Below are 20140 nucleotides of genomic sequence, written 5' to 3'. Positions count from 1 at the left end.
ACTGCCGCCATATAGCGTTGCTGAGCGGCGTCCACCAGCTGTTATTGCAGCCACACAGCGTCACCTAGTGTTAGCACACTACTACAGATGCAGCGCCACCTGGTATCCACCTACTGTAACTGCAGCCATATAGCGCTGCTGAGCGGTGTCCACCAGCTGTTATTGCAGCCACACAGCGCCACCTAGTGTTAGTACACCACTACAGATACAGGTAGTCAGTCACATGTACGGCAGCGCCACCTGGTGTCCGCCTACTGTAACTGCAGCCTCTCAGATCCAGATATATGTCCGGCAGCGCCATCTAACGCCCATCCTTTGTAACTGCAGCCCCTAGGCACGGACAAATGTCTCGCAGCGCCACCTGCTCTCCGTCCTATATAGCTGCACGCCAGAGCAGCGCCACCTAGTGGCCACTCTCTAGCCCTACAATCTTAGAGTCCAACAGAGTGCTGGGGCCGGCCCTAGGGTGGCAAGTGCCGCCTGCTGTTCACGTGATACCGTTACCACGGTGACCTCATGATGCCGGCCGGGTCCCTGGTATCGTAGCAACGGCGCCAACAAAGATGGCGGCCAAGGAGGAGGCAGCAGGGACAGGTAGGGGACAGTGGGGGGCTGATCTCACAACACACACACACACACCACTTATACATACATACATACATACATACATACATACACATACACCCCACATACAAACACACACACACACACACACACACACACACACACACACACACACACCACACAACCGCATACACACACACGTATTTATCTATGTGACATTGTCCTGCAGTTCCTATTACAGTATTACCCAGGGCCTTGGCTGTGATACTTTGTTCTGCTTCAGCTCTAATGAGAGTTACTTGAGGGAGAGGAGGATAGAGAACAAGATTATATGACCAGTGCCATTGTGTACCCTCTCTTCCCTATGCCAGCCAGTGTTATTATGGAACCCCGCAGATCAGTGGCGTAGCTATGTATGTGGCAGACCCTGCGGCGGCTTGGGGGAGCGGTACCAACGGGGTCTGTGGTGGCCGTGGCAGGCTGAACTGACAGGCGACCCAGGCAGCAGTGAGCGCTGAGCTGGTCCCGCCCTGTACATATCTAATGAGCGGGGACCCAGTGCAGTGCATATTGATTGAGGCGTCCCCGCACCATGCATAGGTAATGAGCGGATCCCATTCATTACATATGCACAGGGCGGGGACCCGCTCATTAAATATGCACTGCTCTGGGTCCCCACTCATTAGATATGCACATAGCGGGACCAGCTCAGCGCTCACTGCTGCCTGGGTCGCCTGTCAGCTCAGCCAGCGGCGCCCGTAGTTCATTGCCTTGCCTCTTATCGTTATTTATTTATAGCTGTAATATTATCCCAACCTCCATGTGCTGCTCAGTGTATGCATGGGGGAAATTTACTAAGAACCCTCTAGAACATGGGTCGTCAACCTGCGGCCCTCCAGATGTTGTGAAACTACATGTTCCAACATGCATTGCCACATTTTTTTCTATAAGAGCATGCCAAAAACCCTCAGGGCATACTGGGATATGTAGTTCCACAACATCTGGAGGGCCACAGGTTGAAGACCTGTGCTCTAGAAGATAGTAGACAAGATCTGATTGGTTGCCTATAGCAACATCACATGTGAAGTAGAATACACATCTTAGTAAATTTCCCCCAATGACTGGTTGTGCTTCCCATAAGTTCCACCACCTCTAATGGTAGGGGGAACTAGAACCCTGCACAATAAGTCCAACAGAAAACCCTGTTCCAGCTGCTTCTTTTTCCATGGGATTTTACTGTGGGAATTATGTGTAAGGCACACTACTACTGTGGGCATTGTATATAAGTGACACTACTGTGTGGAATACATGTAAGAGGAGTACTACTGTGTAGGCCAGTCATATCCAAACTGTGGCCCTCCATCTGTTGTGAACTACACATTCCAGCATGCCTTGCCATTGTTTTAGCATTCCCTTATACTAAAACTGTGGCAATGCATGATGGGACTTGTAGTTTCACAGCAGCTGGAGGGCCATAGTTTCAACATGCCTAGTGTAGCCTAACATCAATAAAGGGCACTAATAAGTGATGTAATGTGAATAAGGGGCAATACTGTGTGTCATAAAGTGAATAAGGTGCACTACTATGTGGTGTAATATAAATCAGGGGCACTACATGCTGTCTAATGTGAATATGATTGTGCTAGCATAATATGAATTTGGGGTACAACTGTGTAACCGCACCCCTCTTCCTTATAAGACCGCTGTTCCGCGGGACATGACTTCCACCACCTCTCCGAGACTACTTTAAGCCCTGATCACTACATTGTGTTACTGAGAGTGTCAGAGTCCTGGGGATCTTAGACGTCACGTATTATATACACCACTGTGCAGATGGGTGCCCGGGATTAATACGGAGGATGTCAGACACATTTACACAGATACTAAGCTAGATGGCAGAAGTTGTGCAGGTAACAGGGCAGATATGGGGAACATGGATTCTGTGACACCAGTGCATAGATTTATACATTTGGGAGGGGGAAGGGTCACAGGGAATTTCTGATTATTACAATACTCTGCTGATTTCAGCAGTTGATGATGTCATGATGATGACATCAGAGTCTCTGTAACACAGTGTTATGATGTCACGGCTGGCAAGTGGAGATGTCGCAGTGTACAAGAGGCACTACTGCTCCGTCTGAGAGATGTGTGTCTGTAAATCAGCCCAAAAGCAGTTGCACAGTTCAGCACATATAATATCACCACAGGTTTGACCTATATATTAAAAATATGCTGCACTGTACCATGTTCTAGCATCTGTTATGACCCTCTCTCCCTTACACGGGGTTCATGCAGTGTGCCACACATGCCCTGTAATGCAGCACACATCATGTAGCAGCATTCAGAGTGCTATAGAGTGGCGGCCATTTTCTTGTGGCACACGTCCTCCTTTCCCATCACTCCCAGTGTTTAATCCATGTTGAGAGTGATGACATAGATGCTCAGCTGTGGTATGCCTACCAGGGATTAGGGACATAGCGAGACTCTTGGGGGTGTCAGGGAGATCACCTTTTAAGGTACTTGTGGAGTATCACGGCTCCCATCGTATGGCATCGTATGCCATATGTAGTGGCATACGATGGCATACGATGCAATACGATTTTTATCGATTTTTTTCGATTTTTGCTCAAAAATCGTATGCGATCGCATCGGATGCCATACGATGGCATACGATGCGATGCGATGGCACCCGATTTTGCACTGAAATGCATCAAAATGCATTGAAATGTGTATTAAACTTGTGAAATGCCCCCAAATGCCATTTTTCATAGTGCACCACCCCCACTATCAACGTCAACCCAAAGCGTGGCGAGCGGCGGCGGTACGCGTCCTAAGGCCTTTTCAAACCCCCACTATCCACGTCGGCGTGGAGTTGAGAATAGAAAGTGTGGCGAGCGCAGCGTGCCACCGAGCCCGAAGCGTGGCGAGCGGACGAGGATACCTGTGAAGCCCGCGAGGGGACGTGTATAGCTGTGAAGGTATCCGCGTCCCCTCGCGGGGCTCGCTGCGCTCGCCACGCTTCGGGCTCGGTGGCTCGCTGCACTCGCCACACTTTCTATTCTCAACTCCACGCCGACGTGGATAGTGGGGGTTTGAAAAGGTCGTAGGACGCGTACCGCCGCCGCTCGCCACGCTTTGGGTTGACGTTGATAGTGGGGGTGGTGCACTATGAAAAATGGCATTTGGGGGCATTTCACAAGTTTAATACACATTTCAATGCATTTTGATGCATTTCAGTGCAAAATCGGGTGCCATCGCATCGCATCGTATGCCATCGTATGGCATCCGATGCGATCACATACGATTTTTGAGCAAAAATCGAAAAAAATCGATAAAAATCGTATTGCATCGTATGCCATAACGAATTACCGTAGAAGGCAATTTAGGACAGGTACATGATAAATAAGGACAGTTGCATCAGGGGGCAGGACACTGATGCATGTATTAGGGTGGCAGAGATATATACTAAGAAAAGCTTATGAGGAGAGAGGGCCCTGCTCGTGAGAGCTTACATTCTAAAGGGTAATGGGTGATTCTGTTTCTGTTCTATAGATATGGCCACCAGCCATAAAGAGGCGGAAAGTGAAGATAAGAGTGCTGAAGATATACCTCTCTCTGACTCTGAAACATCTGCCCAGGAGACAACCATCGATGGTGAGAACAGTACCTGTATCTTATCAACAATTAGTTTATACTAATGTGTAATATATTGTATACTATATATTTATATTGCTATAATTAATTTTATGTTGTTTTTATTACATTAGGCCAGGTTACAGAATCATCCTCTGGAAAAGACCCTAACCTAGCAGAGGAATCTAACCCAGCAGAGGAACCTAACCTAGCAGAGGAACCTAACCTAGCAGAGGACTCTAACCTAGCAGAGGAACATAACCCAGCAGAGGAACCTAACCTAGCAGAGGAACCTAACCTAGCAGAGGAACCCAACCCAGCAGAGGAACCTAACCCAGCAGAGGAACCTAACCTAGCAGAGGAACCTAACCCAGCAGAGGAACCTAACCTAGCAGAGGACTCTAACCTAGCAGAGGACTCTAACCCAGCAGAGGAACCTAACCCAGCAGAGGACTCTAACCCAGCAGAGGACTCTACCCCAGCAGATGAACCTTACCCAACAGATGAACCTTACCCAACAGAGGAACCTAACCTAGCAGAGGAACCTAACCTAGCAGAGGAACCTAACCTAGCAGAGGAACTTAACCTAGCAGAGGAACTTAACCTAGCAGAGTACTCTAACCCAGCAGAAGGTCCTAATCTAGTTGAAACTAATCTAGCAGATGGTGCTAATGTAGAAGATGAACCTAACCTAGTAGAAGATCCTAACCCATCAGAGGAACCTAACCTAGCAGAGGAACCTAACCTAGCAGAGGATCATAACCTAGCAGAGGATACTAATTTAGCAGAGGAACCTAACCTAGCAGAGGAAACAAATCTAGTAGAGAAGACTAACCTAGCAAATGAACCTAACATTTTAGAAGATGCTACTCTAGCAGAGGGACCCAACATAACAGAAGATGCTAATTTAGCAGAGGAACCTAAACTAGCAGAGGAAACTAATCTAGCAGGGGAACCTAACCTATCAGAAGATACTAATCTAGCAGGGGAACCTAACCTATCAGAAGATACTAATCTAGCAGAGGAACCTAATCTAGAAGAGGAGACTAATCTAGCAGAGGAACCTAACCTAGTACAAGAGGCTAATCTTGCAGAGGAATCTAACCTAGCAGGAGATCCTACCATAGCAGAAAATGTTAACCTAGCTGAGGCACTTAATTTAACTGAGGCACCTAACCTAGCTGAGGAACCTAACCTAGTAGAATATCCTAAATTGGCAGAAGACACTAACCTAGTAGAAGAACCTAAACTGTCAGAAGACACTAATCTATCCGAGGACCCTAACCTAGCTGAAGGTTCTAAACCTTTAGAAGATGAAGAGGAGACATCAGAGCAGACAGAGGATACAATCCCAGAGGACTTTTTCTATGATTATGATAGTATCTGCTCCCAGCCTTACATCTCGCCAGACTCTGGAATCCCCGGCAAAGTCCTTCAACTACTGTATCCTTCTTCCTGCAAGAAAGTGGTGATCTGTTATACAGCATGACATAGTATAGTTGGATAATCTCCTACATCTACTTTCCTGTATGGATGTATTGGGGGTCTGCTGTACAGGAGACAATAGTATAGTTCCATCATCACCGCTTATAACCTTCTTATATGTGGATGGTGGTTTCCTGTGCAGGAAAGCATCATCTGCAACCTTATTCCTGTAGGAGAGTAGTGAGACCTTGCTTGGCAGGAAAAAAAGTCTTGTTGCATCATCTCCCATATCTTTCAACCATGGGAGAGTAGTGAGTTTATTATTTGTGCACCACAATCAGAATCTTGCTACACATTGAACATTTTGCAGCCGCCCCCCCCCCCCCCCCCCCCCCATTACCTCATGATTTTTTTTTTCCAGGTGAGGGGCATATTAATAGAAGAAGGGGTGTGCAGTCTCTATCTGGGCCCCCTACTCTCTTGCTGTCACTTAGTGCAGCAGTATCTGTGCACTAGGGTCACTAGGAGACACCATAGCTGTGCCAGAAACTCCAGTCTCAGATCAGATTATTCACCGAACCACTAGGAGGCACTAATAATATAATATTGCAACCACTAGAAGGCACTGATGACATAATATTCCCACCACTAGCAGGAGCTGATGACATAATATTCCAACCACTAGGAGGCACTGATGAGATAATCTTCCAACCACTAGGAGACACTGATGACATAATATTCCAACCACTAGGAGGCACTGATAACATAATATTCCAACCACTAGAAGGCAGTGATGAGATAATATTCCAACCACTAGGAGGCACTGATGAGATAATATTCCAACCACTAGGAGGCACTGATTAGATAATATTCCAACCAATAGGAAGCACTGATGAGATAATATTCCAACCACTAGGAGACACTGATGAGATAATATTCCAACCACTGGGAGACACTGATGAGATAATATTGCAACCACTAGGAGACACTGATGAGATAATATTCCAACCACTAGGAGGCACTGATGAGATACTATTCCAATCACTAGGAGGCACTGATGAGATAATATTCCAACCACCAGGAGGTTCAGATGACATAATATTCCAGGGTGTTTCCTTAATGTACCTATAGACATTCTTTTGGTTACGACTGCACCAAACGGGCAAATCTCCACTTGCTGGATGACCAGACCTTGCTGTATGTTGCTGGCACAATGAGTGTCATCCTAACACTAAAGACTCAGGAGCAGAAATATCTGAGGAGCAGCAGCGGGAGGGGGATTGGCGGAGTGACGGTGAGTATTACTAGGAGACCCTCTGATACATGAGAACTGTAACATTAATGATATTTGTATACAATAGTTATGTTCATTTGTCTTAAATAAGATTTTGGGCTATATTCCGAGTCGCACGCAGCGCCAACAGTCTTGTAGCTGATGCAACTGTGCATACGTGAAGAATTCTGGTGGTATGGGAGTGTTTTGGGTGGTAACTGGGAGGTGGCTAGTAGTGCATGTATAAATGTGCTGCTCAGTGGGTTTGTATTGGAGTGTCCTCAGCGGTGCCTGGGAGGTGGCTAATAGTGGATACATAAATGGGCCATTCAGTGGGTGTGGTATGGGAGTGTTGGGGCGTGTCATTGCAAACGGCTGTGATGCCATACACACTGCTACATGCATAGAAGCCATCGGCCAGGCAGAGAGACTGCACATGCCATTGGGCTGTGCAGGTTTCCATGATGCAGCTGCTGGCAGCGTCCAATGGTATTATAGCATGCACAGGTGCTAAACGTGGGCACCTCACCGCTTGCACCATTGAGGCAAATGTACGTATACAAGGTAATGAGTGTGCAGCATGTCTTTATCTATTCCCAAACGCCCGTCTCTACTCACAGGTCCACCCCAGCAGGAGATACTTTGCTGTAGCTGAGAAAGGAAACAACCCAAACATTATCCTCTATGAATTCCCGTCTCTGAGACCATTCCGGATACTCCGAGGTGAGAACACACAGGTTTATTTCCTTTATCACCATAACCGGGTGTCACCACATCTTCAGTCCTGACCCACAGCAGTCATCGTTCTTCCCTTTCCACTTTCAGGAGGCACAGAGGAAGCCTACACCTTCGTAGACTTTAACATGTCCGGCACCCTCCTGGCCAGCGTGGGCAGCAGCCCGGACTACATGCTGACCATCTGGGACTGGAAGAACGAGAAGATTATGTTGCGTTCCAAGGCGTTTTCTCAGGACGTGTTCCAAGTCACCTTCTCACCGGAGAACGAGGAGCAACTCACCACCTGCGGGACAGGACACATCAAGTGAGTGGTTATTCTCCATGCGAGTAGCCCAAACCCAACCGTCTTTCTCCATGTTGTGCATATAACACATCTTTGTATCTATCAGTGGTAGAAGGTTTCAATTGGACCCCAGACTTGGCTGAGTATTCTGCTCCTCCACATACTGACTGGTGTCTGCATTGTCATTATCTAGATTTTGGAAGATGGCTCGCACGTTCACAGGCCTGAAGCTGCAGGGAGAACTGGGGAGATTTGGGAAGACCACGCTTACAGACATACAGGGATACGTTGAGCTGCCGGATGGGAAGGTAGAAGAAGGGAAATATATTATTATTAATAACATAATATTTATATGGCGCCACAAGGGTTCTGCAGCGCCTGACAATACATAAATGAGCAGGCACAAGAAAACAATGACTTATAGTACAGAACAATGTAGGACAAGTACACGGTAAATAAAGATCTCTGCATAAGGAGACAGGACACTGATTACGTATTAGGGTGGATACGACCTAGGGTTAGGTGCCGCTTAAAGGAGTATGGACTTAAAAAGAGTCAATGCTGTATGCGGATATCTTACCTGTTGAACGCAGGTTATATGAGTGTGAGAGGTGATCACAGGTGAGTGAGAGTTGATCTTAAGCAGCACAGGTGCATGAGAGGTGATCACAGACAGGACAGGTGTGTGAGAAGTGATTGCAGGTAATAGGTGTATGAGTTGATCCCAAAGAGGACAGGTGTGCAAGAGGTTTTCACATTAAGCACAGGTGTGTGAGAGGGCATGAAATACTGCCTGTCGGCACATGTCGGCTCAATTTTTTTTAAAAACCCCATGTCGACATTTTGACTGTCAACCTAAACCATGTCGACCTTATGACCCTGTCGACCTAATGACCTTGTCGACCTAACCCATGTCGACCTTCCTGCATGTCACCTATTGGTGTCGACCTGACTGTCCACCTAATGACCCATACCCACAAAAATGTTCCCGGCACAATAATAGCAATGTGCATTAGTGTGGTGAAAGGCTGCACGCTTACCTGCGGCTGATGGGAACAATAAATGCATTCTCTGTAGTAAGTTTCCCCTGTATGTTGAGATTGAAGGAACCGTCCTATCAGCAGCAGAGCAGTCTGTAGATGACAGAGGGGAGATGCAGGCAGGTAGCTGGGCATTATTACAGATTGGCCACAAAAGGGCCAATGGTTCATTGCGCACACAGAAATATATACATCTTGCTGTGCTACCGTCCACTATCCGTGTGTCTCGTTTTCTACTTATCATCATCATCAGAGTTCATATGAGACAGCTTTTACTTACACTTATGGGCAACCCTGCACAGATGCATCAACACACTCACACTCAACTTTGCCTCTGTGCAAACACTTTTAACCATGTACTCCCCTTCAGCCAAAGGTGAAGAGACATATGGCTTTATAAGACCAGTGCAAAAATACACCAGATACACCAGTTCCGCAAATAGATCTGAGTTCAGTTTTGCATCAACACCATAATGTGCATTAAGAACCAAAGTTCAGTCATGTTACACATAGTAGGAACATGTCCCATGGGATAGGAGATGTAACATTCAGAATGCAGGGGGTGCACAATAACCAGTAAGATGATGAGTAAATGGGTACTGCCATGGGCACTACCTAAAGCCTCACTTTTACCCATCACTTTCCTTCAGGTGATATCTGGGTCTGAATGGGGCAACATGCTGCTCTGGGAAGGTGGACTCATCAAGGTGGAGATTTGTAGACGAGGATACAAGCCTTGCCATAATGGTCCTATTAATCAGTTTGTCCTGGATGAAGGCGAGCTTATCACCATTGGTGCCGATGGCTGTGTTAAGGTGAGTATACATGTGCACTGTACTTTGAGGGGAATTATGTAATCAGCATTCCCAACAGCATTTCCGACGTTCTGCCCTTCTTCCCTTCCCTCCTGTCAGGTCTGGGACTTTGAGACGGTGGACACTGCTGACTCTGTCGACGACACCGGTCTTCTGGAGATGGAGCCGATGAATGAGCTTCTGGTTGGGAAGAATGTCAATCTTCACTATATGGTTAAGACATGGGAAAATGACTCCCCCATGTGGTATGCACAGGTAATGCAGGTTCTTCATGACTTCTATGGGATAAACCATGAAACAAATTACAGTTGAGGGGATTAATCTGCATCTGTGTTAATAACATGACCTCTTTTATCAGAATATTTGTTTTACAATTTGTATGTAGAAATCTATAACTGTCCCTTTGGGTTTTGCAGGACGCCAATGGTGGAATATGGAAGCTGGATTTGTCCTTTTCCAATATAGTAAGTTTTACTCTCAGTTCCCTCCGTGCATTATAATAAGCATTTAGGGATAATTTAATAACGTTGCATTTAGACTTTGCACTAAGCTACAGAAACCAGTCAGGTGCTTGCTTACATTGTCTAACTTACAGTAGACAGATAACAGCTACTTGCTGATTGGTTATTGGTTTCTAACGTTTTCCATGAATGCAATGTTTCGGGATGGACTTGGTTGTAAGAAGATGGTTCACCAGGCCCTGAACTGTGCATTAGATTGAATAGTCCAAGTGGCTTCCTGCCACAGCACTGTAGAAGAACTCAGGCCTACACTCTCAGTAATACAGAAATGGAAGAGTTCTTTACTGTAAGGGCGCCTATACTGTGGGATTCTCCGCCACCAAATTCTCTGACAGAATGTAACATTGGGTTGGGACCTGTCATAGAAGAATTGGTGTCTGTCGCTGTAAGTAAGGGTTATGTTAGGAATATATTATACCTGTGAGATCACAATGGCTGCTTTCCTTATCTCTATAGACCCAGGACCCCGAATGTCTGTTCTCCTTTCACTCAGGCAGGATCAAAGCTCTGGATGCGTCTCCGTCAACATATCTTATGGCCACTACGTCTCTAGACCGTAAGTTCGGGGATGTCCCTTATACGGAGAGAAGATACTAAATGCTGCTTACTGTACTTACCTGAGTGTTACACCGGATGATATAGCACTTTGTCTTTAGGAATATATCAGGTGTCTGTTTTACTAATTATGGGCCTGATTCCTGGTGTCGATATGGTGGTCATAGATAGGGCTTATTCACAAAGTGGGTGACAGGCGTAACAGAGTGATCACTCAGACGTTGGCATTTCACGACCGTTGCAAGGCGCGTCTTACATGCTGCACACTGGTAGGATTACTCAAAAGGTCGATGATTGACCGCCGATTGTCGTACTGAAACGGCGGATCAGATTTTCTCACTACCGCTGCTTATAGAATCCCAGCTATAATATCAGGTGTTTGGTTACACGTCAATATGTGGCCTATGATTGGATACTCTGAACTTTAGGGCTGATCCGGAATCACACGCTGCTATTGGTCACTTGCGCTAGTTGCATCTGTGACTATATAATACTAGCTACTTCCCCGGAGAACAAACGTGCACCAGGGAGTGCAAGGACCAGGGCGCCCACTTTTTATGTATTTAGACGCTACCATCGGATGCACCATGGTGACTCACACCAGCCCCGTGCTAGCTGAACAATCTCCGTAGGTGCGACCTCCATGTGCTGAACAACATCTTGTAAGCAGCTAATAACATTGTCTATTTGCGTGAATATTATGTTCAGCTCGGAATCTGGCCATTCGGGTGTTACTTACAGCTCTGCCTTATCCTCCTTCCAGGATCGGTGAGAATCTATGACTTTGTCGGGAAGGTTCCTCTGGTGGAGATGAAGTTCAAAAAAGGAGGCACATCCCTGATATGGGCACCACGCATGGTGAGTTCTTGGGTTCGGCACTACACAGTATGATATGGGCACCATGCATAGTGAGCTCTTGGGTTTGGCACTACACAGTCTGATATGGGCACCACACATGGTGAGCTAATGGGTTTGGCACTACACAGTCTGATATGGGCACCATGCATGGTGAGCTCTTGGGTTCGGCACTACACAGTCTGATATGGGCACCACACATGGTGAGCTAATGGGTTTGGCACTACACAGTCTGATATGGGCACCAGACTTGGTGAGCTCCTGGGTTCGGCACTACACGGTCTGATATGGGCACCATGCATGGTGAGCTCTTGGGTTCGGCACTACACAGTCTGATATGGGCACCAGACTTGGTGAGCTCCTGGGTTCGGCACTACACGGTCTGATATGGGCACCATGCATGGTGAGCTCTTGGGTTCGGCACTACACAGTCTGATATGGGCACCACACATGGTGAGCTAATGGGTTTGGCACTACACAGTCTGATATGTGCACCAGACTTGGTGAGCTCCTGGGTTCGGCACTACACGGTCTGATATGGGCACCATGCATGGTGAGCTCCTGGGTTCGGCACTACACGGTCTGATATGGGCACCATGCATGGTGAGCTCTTGGATTTGGCACTACACAGTATGATATGGGCACCACACATGGTGAGCTAATGGGTTGGCACTACACGGTCTGATATGGGCACCATGCATAGTGAGATCTTGGGTTTGGCACTACACAGTCTTATATGGGCACCACACATGGGGCCTTATTCTAGTTTACTCTTTCTGACAAAATCCTTCTTAGATGGACAAAACCATGTGCACTGCAGGTGGGGCAGATGTTACTTGTGCAGAGAGAATTAGATTTGGGTGGGGTTTTACTTCAAAGTGAGATCTATATTGCAGTGTACCCACCAGGGCTAGGAGTCAGGTGATGTTCTCTGAACCTGCTGCCACCATTGTCTTCTACTCTGCAGGTTAATCCTAAAGGCGGCCTGTTTGCAGTGGGGTTCGAGGATGGAGTTGTGCGTATCCTGGAAGTTTACAATGCGCTTGGTATGAGGCTCGTGGCCGGACGTGGCGGCACACAGGACGCTACAATAAGCCTGAAACAAGCATTCAAGCCACATAGTGCACCAGTGACCGCTCTGGCGTACGAGCGTAATGGAGAAATCCTCGCCACAGGGGTATACACACCGGTTTCACACTTTATGAGATACTTTACTCAAAATAAAATAATATGAAATATTGTTACAGACAGAACATAAGATCTTCCATTGGTCTCTGTATAATGGATGAGATGACAAGCCGTCACACAGAGAAATCCGGGAATCCTTTCTTATTCGGTTTCTATAACTAGCACCTTCTGAATCAGCTTTTCCATTATGCTTTATCCCCAGTGGCGGATCCAGAGGAGGGGCTGCACCATGGTTCAAAATTCAAATAGAGGAGCCACACCCACTGCCAGTGAGTCAGTTTGGAATGGCTGTTGGTGGCAGTGGGTTTGGTTCTCCTATTTGAATTTTGAACTGTGCTGCAGCCCCCCCTCTGGATCCGCCACTGCTCATCCCTCAGACTTATTTAAGTGTATTGTAGACATAAGGGAGAAAGCTGCTCTATTCAGTTATATCAGCAATCGGGGGAAATTCAGAGGAGCCGCTGGCACCAGATTGCTTGGGACTGTGCTGTGTACTTGGGTCATTGGGGAAGGGCCATGTTTCTCCCCATACCCAGGAGCCATAGGGCCCCTCAGGGGTAAAGGGAATCTTTAACCCCCAGATGTAATGGGCTCTTTAGGGGGAGGGGTCTTCAGGACCACCTCTGCCACAAGCCCCAGGTGATCCCCTATTTACCTCCCAGAGATCCCCTACGGTCGGCCATCCTACCCTTGTACATATAGGTGTATACGTTATCATAGTATTGTGGGAATGGGAGCAAAAATTCCCAGGAAACACAAATGATGTCACTAAATCTGCATTTCCCATGACTCTCAGGGACTGTATTACAATGTGACTTCTGTTTGTACCACACAGAGCACAGACAAAACCGTCTTCTTCTTCGCCGTCGGAGACGTGTATAAGCCCATAGGATTCGTACGTTTGCCGGGAGCGGTCAGGGAGCTGCACTGGTCTCCGCCGACACACGTGAGTCCCAACACTTTCTTCTCTCTGACGTATTGGGCGTCATTTAGCCTTAGGAGCGAATCCAGGTAAAGGGAGAATATTTGCACGTGGACAAATCATATTGTGATAAACATGGGACAGATGCTGGATATGAGCAGGTAACACACAGATTACAGAGCTTGTATGTCTCCTCTGTCCCAGCTCGACGGGGTGAGAGGGTTAGATTTAGGCTTGGGAGGGTTAGGGTTAGGCTGCAGGAGGGGAGGTTAGGGTTAGGCTGAGGGAGGGGAGGTTAGGGTTAGGCTGCAGGAGGGGAGGTTAGGGTTAGGCTGCAGGAGGGGAGGTTAGGGTTAAGCTGCGGGAGGGGAGGTTAGGGTTAGGCTGGGGGAGGGAGGGTTAGGGTCAGGCTGCAGGAGGGGAGGTTATGGTTAGACTGCAGGGGGGGAGGTTAGGGTTAGGCTGCGGGAGGGGAGGTTAGGGTGAGGCTGTGGGAGGGGAGGTTAGGGTGAGGCTGCAGGAGGGGAGGTTAGGGTTAGGCTGTAGGAGGGGAGGTTAGGGTGAGGCTGCAGGAGGGGAGGGTAGGGTGAGGCTGCAGGAGGGGAGGTTAGGGTTAGGCTGCAGGAGGGGAGGTTAGGGTTAGGCTGCGGGAGGGGAGGTTAGGGTTAGGCTGCGTGAGGGGAGGTTAGGGTTAGGCTGCGGGAGGGGAGGTTAGGGTGAGGCTGCGGGAGGGGAGGCTAGGGTGATGCTGCAGGAGGGGAGGTTAGGGTGATGCTGCAGGAGGGGAGGTTAGGGTTAGGCTGCGGGAGGGGAGGTTAGGGTGAGGCTGCAGGAGGGGAGGTTAGGGTTAGGCTGCAGGAGGGGAGGTTAGGGTTAGGCTGCAGGAGGGTAGGTTAGAGTTGGGCTGAGGGAGGGGAGGTTAGGGTTAGGCTGCGGGAGGGGAGGTTAGGGTTAGGCTGCGGGAGGGGAAGTTAGGGTTAGGCTGCAGGAGGGGAGGTTCGGGTGAGGCTGCAGGAGAGGAGGTTAGGGTTAGGCTGCGGGAGGGGAGGTTAGGGTGAGGCTGCAGGAGGGGAGGTTAGGGTTAGGCTGCAGGAGGGGGAGGTTAGGGTTAGGCTGTGGGAGGGGAGGTTAGGTTTAGGCTGCGGGAGGGGAGGTTAGGGTTAGGCTGCAGGAGGGGAGGTTCGGGTGAGGCTGCAGGAGGGGAGGTTAGGGTGAGGCTGCAGGAGGGGAGGTTAGGGTTAGGCTGCAGGAGGGGAGGTTAGGGTTAGGCTGCGGGAGGGGAGGTTAGGGTTAGGCTGCGGGAGGGGAGGTTAGGGTTAGGCTGCAGGAGGGGAGGTTAGGGTTAGGCTGCAGGAGGGGAGGTTAGGGTTAGGCTGCAGGAGGGGAGGTTAGGGTTAGGCTGCGGGAGGGGAGGTTCGGGTGAGGCTGCAGGAGGGGAGGTTAGGGTTAGGCTGCGGGAGGGTAGGTTAGGGTTAGGCTGCAGGAGGGGAGATTAGGGTTAGGCTGCAGGAGGGGAGGTTAGGGTTAGGCTGCAGGAGGGGAGGTTAGGGTTAGGCTGCGGGAGGGGAAGTTAGGGTTAGGCTGCAGGAGGGGAGGTTAGGATTAGGCTGCAGGAAGGGAGGTTAGGGTTAGGCTGCAGGAGGGGAGGTTAGGGTTAGGCTGTGGGGGGGGGAGGTTAGGGTTAGGCTGCAGGAGGGGAGGTTCGGGTGAGGCTGCAGGAGAGGAGGTTCGGGTGAGGCTGCGGGAGAGGAGGTTAGGGTTAGGCTGCGGGAGGGGAAGTTAGGGTTAGGCTGCAGGAGGGGAGGTTCGGGTGAGGCTGCAGGAGAGGAGGTTAGGGTTAGGCTGCGGGAGGGGAGGTTAGGGTGAGGCTGCAGGAGGGGAGGTTAGGGTTAGGCTGCAGGAGGGGGAGGTTAGGGTTAGGCTGTGGGAGGGGAGGTTAGGTTTAGGCTGCGGGAGGGGAGGTTAGGGTTAGGCTGCAGGAGGGGAGGTTCGGGTGAGGCTGCAGGAGGGGAGGTTAGGGTGAGGCTGCAGGAGGGGAGGTTAGGGTTAGGCTGCAGGAGGGGAGGTTAGGGTTAGGCTGCGGGAGGGGAGGTTAGGGTTAGGCTGCGGGAGGGGAGGTTAGGGTTAGGCTGCTGGAGGGGAGGTTAGGGTTAGGCTGCAGGAGGGGAGGTTAGGGTTAGGCTGCAGGAGGGGAGGTTAGGGTTAGGCTGCGGGAGGGGAGGTTCGGGTGAGGCTGCGGGAGGGGAGGTTAGGGTTAGGCTGCGGGAGGGTAGGTTAGGGTTAGGCTGCAGGAGGGGAGATTAGGGTTAGGCTGCAGGAGGGGAGGTTAGGGTTAGTCTGCGGTAGGGGAGGTTAGGGTTAGTCTGCGGGAGGGGAGGTTAGGGTTATGCTGCGGGAGGGGAGGTTAGGGTTAGGCTGCAGGAGCGGAGGTTAGGGTTAGGCTGCGGGAGGAGAGGTTAGGGTGAGGCTGCAGGAGGGGAGATTATGGTGAAGTTGTAGGGAGGGAGGATTATGGTTAGACTGCGTTGATGGAGGGTTCGGTTGTGAGGAGGGAGGGTTAGGCTGCATTGAGGGAGGGTTAGATTGTGGGGATGGAGGGTTAGGGGGGGAAGATAAGAATACTTACTAGACCCCTGTCGAGATTCCCACTATCGGTATTCTGACCGCTGGCATCACCACGCTGGTCATCTATATGTATTCCGACTGTACAGCTGTAAATGTCCCCAACACGAGGGTTATTTGGTTGGCTGGGCCTATCACGTCCCTGTAGTACTAGTCACTAGAGGACTGACATTCACTCATGTTACACCGATACCCCTTTTACACTACCACAATAAACTGGGTTATTACTAGGGCCAAAAAATAACCCAGTCCCAATGACCTGAGAATCCCACCCGGGTAGAAAGCTGGGGGGACCCAGGTAACAGGGCAGTGTAATCGTGTGACCCAGATCATTAAACTTGGGTCCCATTAGAAGCCTATGGAAAGCCAGCTCACCTGCGCTTGGAGATGATTTGGGCAGAGAGGAGCCCTGGCATTATCCCGGGTAAAGCCTGTGCTGTAAATGGGGTCTTGAGTCGCTGTGATCTGGGCTGGACCCGGGATTGGGGTGTAACAGGGGTATGAATATATATGCATCTGACATAACAGCTGCCCCCTCCGGGTATATGACAGGTGCCACCTTTGCCAGCTCCATAGTGCCCACTGACCACCGCCTGTCCCATGTCTGTAGGAGGAGAACACGCTGCTGGTTCTGTGTGAGAATGGATTTGCCGTTCAGATTCCGTCTCCTGCCGCCGAGCAGGCGGATCCTGTCTCCACCTATGAGATCTCTCATCTTCCTCTACGTTACTTCCAATTCAGCAGCATCAAGTCAAAGATTGAGGTAAACGCATCTTCCCGGTATAACTGCGGTCCCCCTACTAAAGCTAAACATGAACTCATTGTGCATTCTCTGCGCTAAGTGCGCCAGGCACAGATAATGGTGGAGTAGAGTCCTACTGTTGAGGTGCCTCGTGCTGTACATAGGGAGGACCACAGGAATCACATCCCTGTCTCTGTTGCAGAGGGAGGAGCAGCTTGCTCGCATACAGGAGAAGCGGCAGCAGAAGCAGAAGGAGCGAGATGCCTGGATACAGCAGGAGAAGGAGCGGGGAGTGGAGCTGACGGAGGAGGACCTGGAGCCGCTGGAAGAGGATGAGGAGGACAAGCTGCCAGAGCTATATGTTCCCAAGGAACCGAGTCCTGTTCTCTGTGGCTTCTACGCCACTCCTGGGAAGTTCTGGTTGTCCCTGGTATGCTCTCCCTCCATTGCACTGCTCTTATTAGAGATCCATGCAGAATAAGGCCCTAAATGTGTAGTTTTTGCTATATGCAGAGTAGGGAAGCCAATCCTGGGGCATTTTTCAATCTCAGGATTGAAAAATGCTCAATCCTGGGATTGGCTTCCCTATTGATACACCAATCCCGGGATTGAAATCCCGGTGTTTTGGGGGCCAAATCCTGGGATCCCGCCGATCCTGATCCCGGGATTGGCCACCCTAATGCAGAGTTGATTGTGGACATCCCCGATACTTCCTACACATTGGCCCTCATTCTTGTTGACTCGGTAAGCTGCGAAACTCGCAATTTACCAAGTCCCAGAGGGCACATCCAGCTGCCCTCGGCCGCCGCCGTATCCCCTCGCAACCATACGACGGGATGTGTCCTGAAGACATGTCGATGGTCAGCCAAGTCTGCACCACCCGGATTGTATGATCCCCTTTTCCTTTTCGCCATAGGATGGGTATGACGCCGGGTTCCTCTACCTCTGTGAGTTTTCAGAAAGCGAACAACAATCTGGAGATTTGTATATGAGGAAGGACGAACCACTGAGGGCTCTGCCCATGGAAAGCACCGGCACCAACCCAATCCACAGAATGCACTTCAGGTAGGTACCGCTGCAGAGGATCTGGGGACTTGCTACATGCATAGAAGGACTTGTGTCCATCTCCAGGGTCTAATCAAGTAAAACGTTATCTTATTACAGGACAGGATGAGTAGATATCTGCTGGGGTCAGTACTGACAAGGAAAAAAACATTTTGTATTCCAATTGCACACTGAGGGAAAAATAACTACATAATTATTATGTAGTTATTTTTCACTCCGTGTGCAATTGGGATACAAAATGTTTTTTTTTCCCTAGACAGAATTACCCCTCCTTTTTGGCACCTGAGTGACACACCTCTGATTGAGCAGCTTACCAACAAATGTGTTGGTCAGTACTGACGAGTCCGGTGTCTCCTAATAATGACTGTGGTCTTATGTTACCGATGTCTCCTAGTAATGACTGTGGTCTTATGTTACTGGTGTCCCCTAGTAATGACTGTGGTCTTATGTTACTGATGTCTCCTAGTAGTGACTGTGGTCTTATGTTACTGGTGTCTCCTAGTAGTGACTGTGGTCTTATGTTACTGGTGTCTCCTAGTAATGACTGTGGTCTTATGTTACTGATGTCTCCTAGTAGTGACTGTGGTCTTATGTTACTGATGTCCCCTAGTAGTGACTGTGGTCTTATGTTACTGATGTCCCCTAGTAATGACTGTGGTCTTATGTTACTGATGTCTCCTAGTAGTGACTGTGGTCTTATGTTACTGGTGTCTCCTAGTAGTGACTGTGGTCTTATGTTACTGATGTCCCCTAGTAATGACTGTGGTCTTATGTTACTGATGTCTCCTAGTAGTGACTGTGGTCTAATGTTACTGATGTCCTAGTAATGACTGTGGTCTTATGTTACTGATGTCTCCTAGTAGTGACTGTGGTCTTATGTTACTGGTGTCTCCTAGTAGTGACTGTGGTCTTATGTTACTGATGTCCCCTAGTAATGACTGTGGTCTTATGTTACTGATGTCTCCTAGTAGTGACTGTGGTCTAATGTTACTGATGTCCTAGTAATGACTGTGGTCTTATGTTACTGATGTCTCCTAGTAGTGACTGTGGTCTTATGTTACTGGTGTCTCCTAGTAGTGACTGTGGTCTTATGTTACTGATGTCCCCTAGTAATGACTGTGGTCTTATGTTACTGATGTCTCCTAGTAGTGACTGTGATCTTATGTTACTGATGTCTCCTAGTAGTGACTGTGGTCTTATGTTACTGATGTCTCCTAGTAATGACTGTGGTCTAATGTTACTGATGTCTCCTAGTAGTGACTGTGGTCTAATGTTACTGATGTCCTAGTAATGACTGTGGTCTTATGTTACTGATGTCTCCTAGTAGTGACTGTGATCTTATGTTACTGATGTCTCCTAGTAGTGACTGTGGTCTTATGTTACTGATGTCTCCTAGTAATGACTGTGGTCTTATGTTACTGATGTCTCCTAGTAGTGACTGTGGTCTAATGTTACTGATGTCCTAGTAATGACTGTGGTCTTATGTTACTGATGTCTCCTAGTAGTGACTGTGGTCTTATGTTACTGGTGTCTCCTAGTAGTGACTGTGGTCTTATGTTACTGATGTCTCCTAGTAGTGACTGTGGTCTTATGTTACTGGTGTCTCCTAGTAGTGACTGTGGTCTTATGTTACCGATGTCTCCTAGTAATGACTGTGGTGTTATGTTACTGATGTCTCTTAGTAGTGACTGTGGTCTTATGTTACTGATGTCCCCTAGTAATGACTGTGGTCTTATGTTACTGGTGTCTCCTAGTAATGACTGTGGTCTTATGTTACTGATGTCTCCTAGTAATGACTGTGGTCTTATGTTACTGGTGTCTCCTAGTAGTGACTGTGGTCTTATGTTACTGATGTCTCCTAGTAGTGACTGTGGTCTTATGTTACTGATGTCCCCTAGT

The 20140-nt window shown here is 48.8% G+C and overlaps 1 protein-coding gene across 2 annotated transcripts in view; it reads left to right on the top strand.

Moving 5' to 3' along the window:
• Nucleotides 1–348: 348 nt before the first annotated feature.
• Nucleotides 349–20140, top strand: part of CFAP44 (cilia and flagella associated protein 44) — a 64749-nt gene continuing 44957 nt past the window's right edge. For both annotated transcript variants that reach the window (XM_083171527.1, XM_083171526.1), the window contains exons 1-17: nt 349–594; nt 4117–4218; nt 4332–5640; nt 6754–6916; nt 7516–7618; nt 7721–7937; nt 8110–8224; nt 9607–9771; nt 9871–10026; nt 10188–10235; nt 10749–10848; nt 11611–11705; nt 12670–12879; nt 13726–13836; nt 17045–17197; nt 17379–17606; nt 18093–18241. In XM_083171527.1, coding sequence (XP_083027653.1) covers nt 564–594; nt 4117–4218; nt 4332–5640; nt 6754–6916; nt 7516–7618; nt 7721–7937; nt 8110–8224; nt 9607–9771; nt 9871–10026; nt 10188–10235; nt 10749–10848; nt 11611–11705; nt 12670–12879; nt 13726–13836; nt 17045–17197; nt 17379–17606; nt 18093–18241 — 3455 coding nt within the window. In that variant the 5' untranslated portion in view covers nt 349–563. The remainder of the gene's footprint in view (nt 595–4116; nt 4219–4331; nt 5641–6753; nt 6917–7515; nt 7619–7720; nt 7938–8109; nt 8225–9606; nt 9772–9870; nt 10027–10187; nt 10236–10748; nt 10849–11610; nt 11706–12669; nt 12880–13725; nt 13837–17044; nt 17198–17378; nt 17607–18092; nt 18242–20140) is intronic.

This window comes from Crinia signifera, chromosome 2, assembly GCF_055691185.1.
Source record: "Crinia signifera chromosome 2, ASM5569118v1, whole genome shotgun sequence".
Lineage (NCBI taxonomy): Eukaryota > Metazoa > Chordata > Amphibia > Anura > Myobatrachidae > Crinia > Crinia signifera.
This window is presented reverse-complemented; position numbering and strand designations above follow the sequence as displayed.